Here is a 12412-nt window from a genome sequence, read left to right on the forward strand (position 1 = left end):
TGTGTGTGTTTATGGTTTTTTAAAAAATAAGACCCCTGGCAGGAGTAAGGAATTCCAAGACTGGAGACTGAACACTGGCAAAATGGGGCAAAGGGGGTTTCACCTGCTCAGAAATCACTCAGTCCCAGGTCTGTGGTGAGTTCTGCTTTAGAAAGTAGTGATGAGGATTCAAAAAGAAAAAAAAGAAAGAAGAAATGATGCGGATTCATGAAGAGCTAATTCTGGAAAAGAAGACCAACTTGCAGAAATTTCCATAATTAATAATAAGAAGGAGAGTCCTCAGGGGAGGCATGGTCAGTCTGATTCCGAGAGCAGTCCCACGAGACAGGCGGGACAGGCCCTGGAAGTCTGGGGTATGAACCCCCGCCCTCCCAGTTGTGGGCTTCGAACAACACACAATTCATCGAGCTCCCGGCCTGCTCCTGGCTCGTGGTGGGTGTTCCGGGCACCGTGGCAGCTCCCGCTCCGAGCCGCTCCCCGGGGCCCTGGGCAGCTGCTTCACCTGGCTGGCATAACCTCACCCCGCTTTGTCTCTTCTCCTTTAAGAGCTCTTTGCTGCAGCCAAACTCATTTTTCTTTTCATCATGGTCCTTCCCCCTTTCATCACACTGTCCACTCATCCTAGAATAGTGTCTCCTTGTATTCCCCGCCTTCTCCAACCCTCTGGTTCCCTAAACATCCACGTCCTATGGTTGCTTCCATTCCGGCATCAAATGCCGTCTCCTGTGTAAAGATGCACAGGCCCGCTCCTTCCCTGTGCCCCAGGCCACGCATCTGCATTTGTCTAGGGAGTTCTCTGCAGGCCTGTGATTTGTCTCCAGACTAGACTGGAAGCTCTTTGGGGGGACGGTGTATGTCTCATTCATCGTGTTGCCTCGGCGCCAGCCCCGCATGCAGTAGGTGCTCAATGCGCTTTGGTCGATGAATGAGGGGGTGAACAAGTAAATAAGGGATGAGGAGAGCATGAGAGCACGGCTAGAGGGCAGGGCAAGGACGCAGGGAGGGAGGGAGGGCAGAGGGGGCTGAGACCTCGGACGCTCTGGCATTGCCATCGCCCTTGCTGGGAGCGGCAAAGGGCTCGCAGCCAGCACTCCCCCGGGGTGAATAACCTCAGGGCTCTTCTCCACTAGGTCCTGCCCACATCATAAAACAGCAAGCACTTCCTCTTCAGGGCTGGAGGGAGAGGTGGGGTGACTTAGGGGCTGGGCCCCAGCATGTGGCAGAGTTTATAAGCTGGGGCACCGGGCCCCTCAGCACCACGACCCTTCTAGAATCCTCATCCCCCTGCTCTCCGGCCTCCAGCTCTCCCAGCAGCATGGCCTTCAACGGCAAGTACGAGTTCGAGAGTGACAAGAATTATGACGAGTTCGTGAAGCGTCTCGGTGAGTGAGTACATGAGGACCCCTTCCCTGGGCTAGTTTGTCCCTGCTAGCTTGGGGCCACCAACCCAAACTCCTTGAGACCCAGGGAAGCTCAGTTACTAGTCCAAGGTCACACAGCCAGTAGTTGGTGAGGTGCAGACTTGACTGGGTGATTCATTGATTCAGACCTATCCTGAACACTGGCTGCAGGCAAGGGCCAACCCGACGTTCCTGATGGGGTGCCTCAGATGACGTGCCCAAGGTCACACTGAAAATTAGAGTGGCAGAGATCTATTAGAACCCAGGACCCAATGATGAGATGGTGAGTGGTGTTAGTGTAGAGACCAGGTTTGACAAGCCATTCATTCATTTGGCTATTCAACAAACGTGGGCCTCTTACTGCGCTAGGCGCTGTGCGCCGAGATCGGAGATGCCACTCCTCTTCACCGCTCCATTTGCAGCGCTGCTTGTGAGGAATCCGTGGGAAATCTTGGGGTGCTCTCTAAGTCAGAGGCAGTGCCATTGTCAAGAGTCAGAGGACAGCCCCAGGGGATCTGAGAGGCCCTGAGAGCAGGGCACGTGTGCCTTGGGGCCTTGGGGGGACAAGAGCCCTTCCGAGTCAATTATTGGGAGTGGCCCTGAAGGAACAGTGATGTGGCTTCACCTGCAACAGTCTCATGTGGAACTGGAAGGGCACCGGTCTCAGTGGTAGACCTGCTTCTGCTCTTAGCCTCCATGGAGATGCTGGGAAGCCCCTTTCCTGCTCTGGGCCTTCACTGCCTCATCTGTGAAGCGAGAGTGTCAGAAGACAGTCTCGATGGTCCCACTCTTTCTAGGACCTTGTGAGCTCGGCCCTGTCTTTAACGTTTGTGTTATAGTGCCATGCGAAGAGCAGCTAGTGTTTATTGTCAATTATATGCCGGGAGTTTTACAACAGACAATCACTTAATTTTCATCCTCACAACAGCCTTGTGAAATGGGCCTTATTATCCCCACTTTGTTGATGGGAACACTGAGGCTCAGAGAGGTAGTGGCTCATTCAAGCTCATGGTTCATGGTAGAACTGGGATTTGCGCCCTTAACCATTGCGCTAGCCAGCCACCAGGGAGGAAAGCCTTTTCCCAGAGCCCTTAAGCAGCTCTTACATGCCCGCTCTACTCCTCCCTGGGCCAGGGCTCTCCAGCGATGCTATCGAAAAGGGCCGAAACATCAAGATCGTCACAGAGGTGCAGCAGGATGGGCAGAACTTCACCTGGTCCCAGCACTACCCGGGGGGCCACTCCATGACCAACAAGTTCACCATCGGCAAGGAGTGTGACATGGAGACCATGGGGGGCAAGAAGTTCAAGGTGAGAGGCCACTGGCCGCCCCTCCCTCCCTCCTCAAGCTTCTAGCTAACTTCTTGGCCTCAAGCGGTGTCCCCTGGGGCTGCACCCCAAGCTGAGGCTCGGCTCTCGAGTCTAGCCTCCAGCCTTAAGCGCTTCAGTTATTGGGCAATTTAACCACTCTGGCTTCTTAATGCTACCGTCAATAACACTGTAACAAAACTGTTAAAGATTGTTAATGCTTGCCAAGCGCTTCATATATCCCAGACACCTGTCACATGCGTTAATGCAGTGAATCCTAGGAAGTCGCTACCATTACTCTCCCATCTGACAGATGAGGGACTTAGGCTGAGCCATGGGGTTCAGCAGCTTGGCCGGTCACACAGCGCAGGCAGACCCTCACACCAACCAGTCTGGCTTCAGAGAACGTAACCATGTGTAGCCTGGACATGCACAGCCCTAGAACCGGACTCAACGTGGGTTCGAAACTGCAATCTTACGTAAGAAAGAAGTAAAAGGTGACTGTCCTCACCTGCCCAGCCTGGTCCCACAGGTCTTCCGCCCATTCTGGGTCCCCTCTATCACCCCCAACCATGACGGTGGGTACTCTGCTCCTTAGGTTGCCAGGGTAGAGAACGGAGCTCCCGATGTTCCTCTTCTGTCACTTGTGGATTTTGACAATTTAACAATTTCTCATGATGTTCTGAGTCAGCATGTATCAATTTGCCTTATTCTTTTTTTTTTTTAAAGATTTTATTTATTTATTCGACAGAGAGAGAGACAGCCAGCGAGAGAGGGAACACAAGCAGGGGGAGTGGGAGAGGAAGAAGCAGGCTCATAGCGGAGGAGCCCGATGTTGGGCTCGATCCCATAACCCCGGGACCACGCCCTGAGCCGAAGGCAGACGCGCAACCGCTGTGCCACCCAGGAGCCCCTGCCTTATTCTTTTTAATGCCTGCACGGGTCCTTATAGTATGGAATGCCGTCAGCCGTTTAACACTCCCTCGCTGACAGATATTGAGGTGAAGCACCGGTGCAGAGGCCGGGTTGGCTATTTAGGTTGTCTGCTATTACAAACGATGCTGCCATCCACATCCTGGATGACATCATCCGTCATCCTAACAATGAGGATCATACCAGCTCCACGGTTAACAAGGAGCGCTCCTCACGTGCGGGCACTGCTCTCAGCACTCTCCATATGTCCTATGAAATCCTTCCATCCCCGTAAGAACTCTGAAGGAAGTACAGTTGCTACCCCCATTTTAGAGGTGAGAAAGCTGAGGCACAGCGAGGCTGAGGGCCTTGTGCACGTTGTCTGCATCCATGGGTATATATACGTCATCCTATATCTCCGAGGAAAATTAAATCCCACAGGGGACTGCTGAGGGGACTGCTGGTGGGCTGCAGGTCACCCTTCCGCCCTCGGGGGCTGGCCTGCGTTTGGGGGCCTCTGCCAGCTCAGGTTCCATGTTATGCTTCTCTCCCAGGCCACTGTGCACATGGAGGGTGGGAAGATAGCAGTGGAGTTCCCCAACTATCGCCAGACCTCGGAGATCGCGGGTGACAAGCTGGTGGAGGTGAGTGACCTGCTGGTTCCTGGGACAATGATGAGAACACTTTTCTGCCTCCAGCCCTGGCTCTAGGGGCACGTCCCACGTGCCAGGCCCTGTGCTGAGTGCCCGGGGTACATCATCTCATCGACCTTCACGATAACCTGCTAGGTAGGGATTTTTATCTCCATCTTCCAGGTGAGGGGACTGAGGCACTGGGAGCTGAGTGGTTAGCTGGAGGGCACCTAGCCTCACTGACAGGGCTGGAGGCGGACCCTCGGCAGTGACTCTACCCATGGGACCCTCCCCAGAGTTTAAATGAAGGGGGAGTCCGGGTGGGCCCTGCCAGGGCAGCCACCATGTGCTGCACTTCCCCAAGGGACTTCAGGCCCCTCCTGCTAGGTCTTTCATTTTTCCAGAGAAGCTGGAAGTTCGCACTTCTCTGTGAACCCTCCAGACTACTAACCACTGGCAATGAACTAAACCTTTTTAAAAACGCTGGTGGGGCTAACGCAGACGTCTGTGGACGGACCCCTCCCACACTTGGTGCTCTGTAAACACAGGCTGGAGGTGCTGCTCTCCCTTCACCTCCCTTCTGTTTCTTCTCCTGGGGCTCCAGAATTTTCCCCAGGTGAAAGAAATGGATGTAAAGTTCGAAGCAAAAGGTAGGCTCTTCCACACTTCCTTCTCCCCTTGTGAGCCTATGTCCTGGGCCAGAGCTCCCTGGGGTCCAGGCTACGCTCCCCAAGGCTTTCCAGAAGGGAAGTGATGAGGACGGTAGGGTTTGCCACCTCCTTGCTCCCTCCTTCTCCTCTCTCTCTTTCTCTTGCTCCCTCTTGTTTTCCTCATCTCAAACCCAGTCTAGAGGCTCAAGAGATGCAGTGACTTCCCATTATTCCCATTTTACAGAGAGGGCATAGAGGCTCAGAGATAACAAGTAACCTGTCCAAAGCCACACAGCTAGTTCGTGGTGGAGGCAGAGCCCACTGGCTGACTTCTAGACTGGGTTCTCTGCCAGCTCTCCCCAGGCCACTGGGTCTTTAATTAAACAAACAAACAAACAAACAAACAAAACCTAAAAATAAAAATAAAGAGATGCACAGTATTTTTTTAAAAATATATATAATGACAAAAGTGACTATCTACTTTTTCCTGGATGGAAATTGCCCTCTTAGAAAATCTGATAAAAGATTTGGACACATTTTTACGTTAAATGTCAGCCAGTGGCTTCTGACTCCCAGAAGCGAAGCTCACAGCCTGTGAGGAATGTGGGGAGCCCCCAGGGTGGGAGAACAAGCAGCGGGTTTGCACCCAACAGGAGGATCGGTCTTCCCAAACTGAACAAACCTGTTTACTGATTCCTAGAGGCTCCTGACCATGGAGCCTGCGTGGTGTGAACAGCGCCCAGAGTTGAGGGTTGTCACGGATTAGGCGCCAGAGAGAAGCTGGTTTGGTTGCGTATCGCCCATGCTCAGAGGCCCAGAATCCTCCTGGACGCCTCTGTCCTTCTCCACCAACAGGGAGTGCATTGGGTGGACATCTCTCCTCCCACTCCAGGCCACCACCAGCACCCGTCGCCATGCTCTTATCATTGTTCTAGACCAAGTCCCAGCCTCCTCCCTGCTTATAGCTCCCCCTCCACTCCATCTTGCCCCAGGTGCAAATCACACATCCCTTCACACTGCCGCCCTTGACAGAACTGCTTACACAAAACTCCATTTGCCACCCACTTCCCGTGAGAAGACTGCCTCCTATGTTGGGTATCAGGACGCACTGACGACACTTGCATGCCCCATGACAGTGGGTCTCAAGGACCTCGAGCCCAGGACACAGCACACAGTGGGCCTTTGCTGAACAGCATCCCCTTGCCTGCCTTCTCCCGGGACAGGGACTCTATCTTCCCATCCCCAAGCACAGGTGTCCCCTAAATGCTGTGTGGTGCAGAGGTTGAGGGTGGCCGCTCCATCTTAAAGGGGTTACTTGACTCCTTTAGACTTCAGTTTTCTCATCTGTGCAATGGGTACACCCCTACAGTGTTGTTGGGAGAATTAAACGGGAGAACACAGGGAAGTGCCTGGAGTAGGTGAATTTCAGTGGACAGATGGAAGGTTACAATACAAAGAGCCACATCAGCCCTAACATCTGTTTAGCACTTTTGCCACACTGAGTCTACACAGGGGCTCGTGTGACAAATTGGGAAACTGAGGCTCAGAGAAGTGGTGCAACTGCTCACGTCTGCTCAGGGCTGGGACTGGAGGCCCGTCTTCCCCCAGCTGTGCTCCGTCTCACTTAGGGGCCCCTGCCCTGACTTCCTCTGTTCCGGCTGCTTCTTTCAGATCTCCACCATCGGAGGTGTGACCTATGAGCGTGTGAGCAAGAGGCTGGCCTGAGCAAGCAGGCAGGGCTCGCTGGGGGCCACAAAGCCACCAGGGAAGCTGGAATAAGAACATTATTTGCTCCTGGGGTGTCTGGGTGGCTCAGTTGTTAAGCATCTGCCTTCGGCTCAGATCATGATCCCAGGGTCCTGGGATCAAGCCCCGCATTGGGCTCCCTGCTCAGCTGGAAGCCTGCTTCTCCTGCTCCCACTCCCCCAGCTTGTGTTCCCTCTCTCTCTCTCTGCCAAATAAATAAATAAATAAAATCTTAAAAAAAAAAAAAAAAAGAACATTGTTTGCTCCAAACCTCTTTGTCTTTGTTTTCTGGTGTCTTGAGGCAGTTTCTAGCTGGGTAGGGGTGGGAAAGGCCTGAGGATGGCTACACAGGCCAAACCCTGGCCCTGAGACGCCGTGGGCTCTGCAACATGGCAGAGGGAGGCTTGAATGTGGACTGCAATAATCCTGGCTCCCTGGTGTTCGGGAAGCATGGTGGGCATGCTTCCATGCACCCTTGCCCCACCTTGCCACCCACCTCTGCGGGTAGAGGCACAGGGCTCCTTTAACACACTGATTCTCTCATGGGCCACAGGACAGGTGTATCGGATGGTGGGTAGAAGGAAGAGTGGCACTTCCAGGAGGGGGCCCTGCTGCTGGGCTCCAAGGCTGTCAGACGAAGGGGGAACACACAAGGACGTGGCCAGAAAGGTATTTTGGCATGGCCATGGCTCCGCTGTTGACTGTGGAGGCATCCTTCTGGGTCTCAGTTTACCTAGTGGTACAACAGGGGACCAGGAGGATCAATGAGGGACTGAGGAGAAGTGAGAGAGTATTAGTTGGCAAAGGGGCCATGAGAGTGACAAGAGGGACAAGAAGGGCTGCGATGTCCTGGTTTGGACAGCGGTGCCTGGGAGAAACTGTGAGGGGCTTCGGCTGGCTGGGGAAGGTGGTCCGGGGGGTCATTCTGACCTCCTGCTGGGTGCCTGGAGCAGCCCTTGGGTCATCGCTGCTTGATTATGTGTCTGTCCAGGGCATGGCAGTGGAGGGGGAGGTGGCTAGCCCCCTGGTAGATAATCCCTAACCCTGAGCACTGACAGTCCTTTTTCCATTCTCCTTCCTCCTTGGCAAGGACTCCACCTTGACTTCTTACCCCATATTTTTCTGTATGACAATTCACTTATTTTTATTGCAATGTAAACTTTACATCACTCCTGTATTTCATAAACAGATGAAAACTATCAAAAAAGCCAAAGGTGAACAACAGCTAGATCCTCTTGCCTGCCCAAAGCCCTGAGCCTGTGGCCTTGATACAGACACAGCAGCCTCAAGTGGGCCATGTTGTCCTTGGCGAAATCAAAATTACTGCAAGGCTACTGAAAAGAGAATGTCCTCACTATGAGAGCTGATGATCTGAATTACCTTGAATGCCCATGTCCCAGATATGGCACATTAGAAATAAGGTTTGCTCAGTGCCTCGCACAAGGTCTGGCAGCTGGCAGGTGCTTCTGACCCAAGGCCCTTCCAGGCCATGTAATGAACAGCCTTTCACTGTCACAGGCCATCCTCGGCCTGAACAGGTGGCATGGCCCAGCTTACTGGCAGCTCAGTCCCGCCTCCTCCCACATTCTGCCCTGAAACTTGTTTATCTTCCCAAGAACAGCACTCAGGCTCCCCCTACCCCCCACCAAGCCAGGACCCCGTGCATTCCATCGTTTTGCCAAGACTTATTGCTAATTAAGTGAACTAGGTAAGCATTAAATTAAACTAGCAGTGTTGCTGTTTCCCCTCCAGACCGAATAATTACTCATAATGAGCTTGGATAATAAGTCTCTAAATAACAGAGAGTTAACCATAATTAGGCTGAAAATTGAGAGATTGAGAGAAAGAGGGAGGAGGAGGAAGGGAGAGGAGAGAGTACAGAAGAGAAAGGAAGAGGAGAGGGGGAGGAGAGAGAGGGAGGCGTGGAGAGGGAGAAAGAAGAGGAGGGAGAGGAGAGGAGAGAGACTGTTTTTACTTTGGCGACTGATTCAAGGACAAATTCAAATTGTTAGCAGGGGAGAAATTCTTAAGCCAGTATTGTTATAGAGTCACAGACGCATAGAAGAGCAGGACCTCAGAGCTCAACTAGTTTAAACTCTCTATTTCACAGAGACGGAAACAGCGGCTCAGAGAAGGGAAGACATTTGCCCATGGTCACACAGCAGAGGATGTCTTTGAGAATAATGTGGGTTTGGGTACTGCCAGCTGGTGGAGGCTATAGCTTCTCAATCCAGCTTATGAGGGGGAAATGGCGTAAGGTGAGCTGGGCTGAAGCAACCATTTCACTGGCATCTTGGCAGGGAGTCTTCCTCAGCCAGTAGAAGGGACAGTGGCTAAGAGCTCTGACTCTGGAGACACGTTGTTGCTAGGGTCTGAATTCCTCTTCTACTGCCTAGAAGCTCTGTCACCTTGGGGTAAGTTCACCCATTTCTCTGAGCCGGTTTCCTCACCTGAAAATGGGGATAATAATTGTACTTACCTACGGAGCTGTCACACAAGCTTACTAAATAAATGTTAGCCGCTGCCATGACCAAACACCATCACCTCCATCACCACCACCATCATTCTCAACCAACGTGAGGAGACGGTTAGCTGCCTCCTTCACTAACTCAAGGCACGTGCACAAGCTGCTGGTTTTCTGTGAGTCTTACCTTGTCCGTGTGTAGAATGGGCCAATAAGACCTTTCCGTCCTGGGTCACAGGGGAGTTGCAAGGATAAAGGGTAAAAACCCATGCTCATGGCTTCCAAAAAGTTGGAGGAGCTTCATCGTTTTGCTCCACTCTTTGAGATGCTGTAGTGACTCCCCACTCCACATGCGTCAGTTTGGGGGCCCTGTACCCCAGGCTCTTCATGACTTTCATCCTGACCCTTGGGAGTCATCCCTTTCACTCTGTGGGGGCAACTGCTCCCCTCCCACCAATCTCATCTGGCAAGGCAGGGGCTTTCCAAAGCATCTTTAAAGACCACCACTAGGTAGCGCTCCTCCGTCCACCTGCTGCCCTGAGAACACCAAAGTGGGAGAGTCTGTTAGGGGGGGCGGGGCGAAGGGTGGGCAGTGAGATCCTGAGCGATCAGGCTTTGGTGGCAGAGTGTATGTGTCATCTAGGGGTGACATGGCATTGGAGGGCTACATGGGCTCCTCCATCAGGCATTTCTAAATTTGAAACCAATTCCTACCACTTGCCTCTATTGAGACCTTTAGCCTTCCTGAACTGCTGTGTCTTCGTCTGGGAAATGGTGGTAATATAATACTAGCTCTTAAGTGAGAGAGCATGAAGAAAGTGTCAACTATAGGCCCTGGAACATCGCAAGTGCTCATTCAACAGCTATAAGGGCCTTTCTTGGCGGTTTTACTGGGAAGAACGGCACACACAGGGTCAGAGAAGTGTCCAAACCTGGCTGTGCGTGAGCGTCTGCCGAGGGTCTTCTTAAAAGGATAGCTGGGGCCCTACCGCAGTCCTCCTGAACTGTACTCTTAGGGATGAAGACCAGAGAACTGTCACTCTGAAGTTCCCCAGCCACACATGACTTTGGAGACTATTCCGGGTCCCAATCTTCCCATTTTTGCAGAAAGCATGACTTCCTGTATATCCTGCCCGTTGTGTCTCTGGCGAAGGCAGCGGCCTGAAACACTGGTCAGAGCTGGCCCAACAGAAGCCAGACCACCTGAGTTCTTCCTTAGAAGCTAGAGCTAGGTCAGAAGTGAAGCTCAGAGACCCACCTGCGTTCCCAAAGAAGAGAGAGGCCCACTTTTTTACACTCTTTCTCATAGAACTCACTGTTGAATAATGATACTATACATCCCATGCTTAGTTATCATAAACCCAAGCCGATAGCCTTCCCACCTTATAAATGAGGAGACAGAGGCTCAGAGCGGAGAGGTGGCTTTTTCCAAGGTCATCTAGCTAAGAGCAAACTCAGACCTTCCACCATTGAAGCCCAATGTTCTTGCCTATATACTAGAAGTTTCACACTTCCAGCCCAAGAACTATTGTAACTTACAATATGTTTTACTGGTCTTCTATTGTGTTAAGAATTTTTAAATTTTAGGGTACCTCGGTGGGTCAGTCATTAAGCATCTGCCTTCGGCTCAGGGCATGATCCCAGAGGGATCGAGCCCCATATCGGGCTCCCTACTCTGCTGGCAGCCTGCTTCTTCCTCTCCCACTCCCCCTGCTTGTGTTCCCTCTCTCTCTGGCTGTCTCTCTCTCTGTCAAATAAAGAAATAAAACTTTAAAAAACAAAAGAATTTTTAAAATTTAACTTTAAATTAAATGAAAAATTAGTAGTCCTAGAAAGTCCAGATTTCCATTGGCTCTGGAAATCTGAAGGTTAGCAATGCAGAGCTTATGCCTCTGAAAGGTAGTAACTGACCAGGGTTGAGTAGAAGCCATATCCTCTAGGGAGACACTGGTGTCAACGCAGGAGCCACCACGTCACGCTATCTCAGTCACCCAGCTAGGTTCACTACATTACCTCCCTGGTCCTGGTGGGCATCTGGACTTGAGACTCCTGCTAAATGCTACGGCCTTTCTGCTGAAATTCAAGTCACAAAGGTCTTCCCTGAGGAACAGAGAATGAGATGAATGAAGGCTGGTTAAGATTCTTTCCTAGGCACGTGGGGCCAGGGATTGCCAGAGCTAGCCCAGAGGCAGAGTCCCTCCCAGGGGATGCTCTGGGGAAGCCCCAAGCCTGGTCCCGGATCTCCACCTTCACAGATGGGGTTCAGGGAACCCCCCCATATCAGAGCCCACTGGGAGCAGACAGATGGAGCTGTAAATCATGTTAGCCTGGGGCAGATGTGCAAGAAGCCGCTTCTGTACTTCTGTTGGTGAGCACGCTCTGAGAGCACGCCGGGCATGCCGTAAATCGGGAGCAGGAATGCCTGGCAACCCTTTCCTTTCAGGAACCCGTATCCATTATCCTGTCATGTCTTCCCCACCAGGTGAGTGACATGGCCTGCTGGGACCAGCACGGAGCCTTTCACTCATTCAAAGCCCTCGACTGAAGTACTACAAGGTGGTGGGGCAGATTCAGACAGCAGGGGTTCGAGTTGTGGCTCCTGCCTTCCCCACTGCAAACAACCTCTCTGTGGCCCCGTTCTCTGATCTGTACAACTAATAATCGTTCCTACTTTGTAGGATTACTAGGATGATTATCAAAAATAGGAGCAAATTCCTTAGCATAGCACCTCGTACACAGTAAGTGCTCAATAAATGCCAGCTACTATGATTCATGCCACCAGCAGCAGCTGGCAATATTCTTCATATTCTACTGGGGGAAAGTAGCTGAGGGCACAGCCATCAAACCAAGTAAGCAAACTAACAAGATCATTTCAGATGGCTTTAACAGCTATGAAGAAATTAAAGAGTAATGAGTGACTAGGGTTCTTACAGAGATCTCTTTGGGAGGTTACACGTGTCAAAGCTTCTTAACCTTGCTACTGTTATTTGGGGCTCGACAGTTCTTTTTTGTGGGGACTGGCCTGGGCTGTGGGACGTCCCTGGCCTTTGCCCCACTATATGCCTGCCACCACCCACCGCAGTGGTGACAACCAAAAATGTCTCCAGACATTGCCAAATGTCCTCTAGGGGGCAAGAATGAGCCCTGCTGAGAATCACTGAGCGAAAGGATGAAGGGCGAGGAGCACGCAAGGGACAGGACTGGTGGCTTCGGAGAGGTGGACTTTGAACCCAAAGCGCCTGAGGATGTGGAACCTTGACCCCAACCCTAATCCAGGCCCTTCCGATGTTAAACCCAGAGG

General features: G+C 52.0%; 1 protein-coding gene across 1 annotated transcript; it reads left to right on the top strand.

The window, feature by feature from the left end:
• Nucleotides 1-1178: 1178 nt before the first annotated feature.
• On the top strand, nucleotides 1179-6893 carry FABP6 (fatty acid binding protein 6). The gene is made up of 4 exons (XM_026510899.4): nucleotides 1179-1382; nucleotides 2535-2710; nucleotides 4174-4263; nucleotides 6573-6893. The coding sequence occupies exons 1-4, from the start codon at nucleotides 1316-1318 to the stop codon at nucleotides 6624-6626; spliced, it is 387 nt and encodes a 128-aa protein (XP_026366684.2). The 5' UTR covers nucleotides 1179-1315; the 3' UTR covers nucleotides 6627-6893.
• The last annotated feature ends 5519 nt before the right edge of the window (nucleotides 6894-12412 follow it).

The sequence above is a fragment of the Ursus arctos genome, unplaced genomic scaffold (assembly GCF_023065955.2).
Source record: "Ursus arctos isolate Adak ecotype North America unplaced genomic scaffold, UrsArc2.0 scaffold_15, whole genome shotgun sequence".
Classification (NCBI taxonomy): Eukaryota; Metazoa; Chordata; class Mammalia; order Carnivora; family Ursidae; genus Ursus; species Ursus arctos.

Excerpts from the sequence above, each read along its gene's own strand:
- FABP6 (XM_026510899.4), top strand. The coding sequence starts at position 1,316 with ATGGCCTTCAACGGCAAGTACGAGTTCGAGAGTGACAAGAATTATGAC. Across the intron at positions 2,711-4,173 it reads TGGGGGGCAAGAAGTTCAAG|GCCACTGTGCACATGGAGGG; the intron begins GTGAGAGGCCAC and ends CTTCTCTCCCAG. Across the intron at positions 4,264-6,572 it reads CGGGTGACAAGCTGGTGGAG|ATCTCCACCATCGGAGGTGT; the intron begins GTGAGTGACCTG and ends TGCTTCTTTCAG.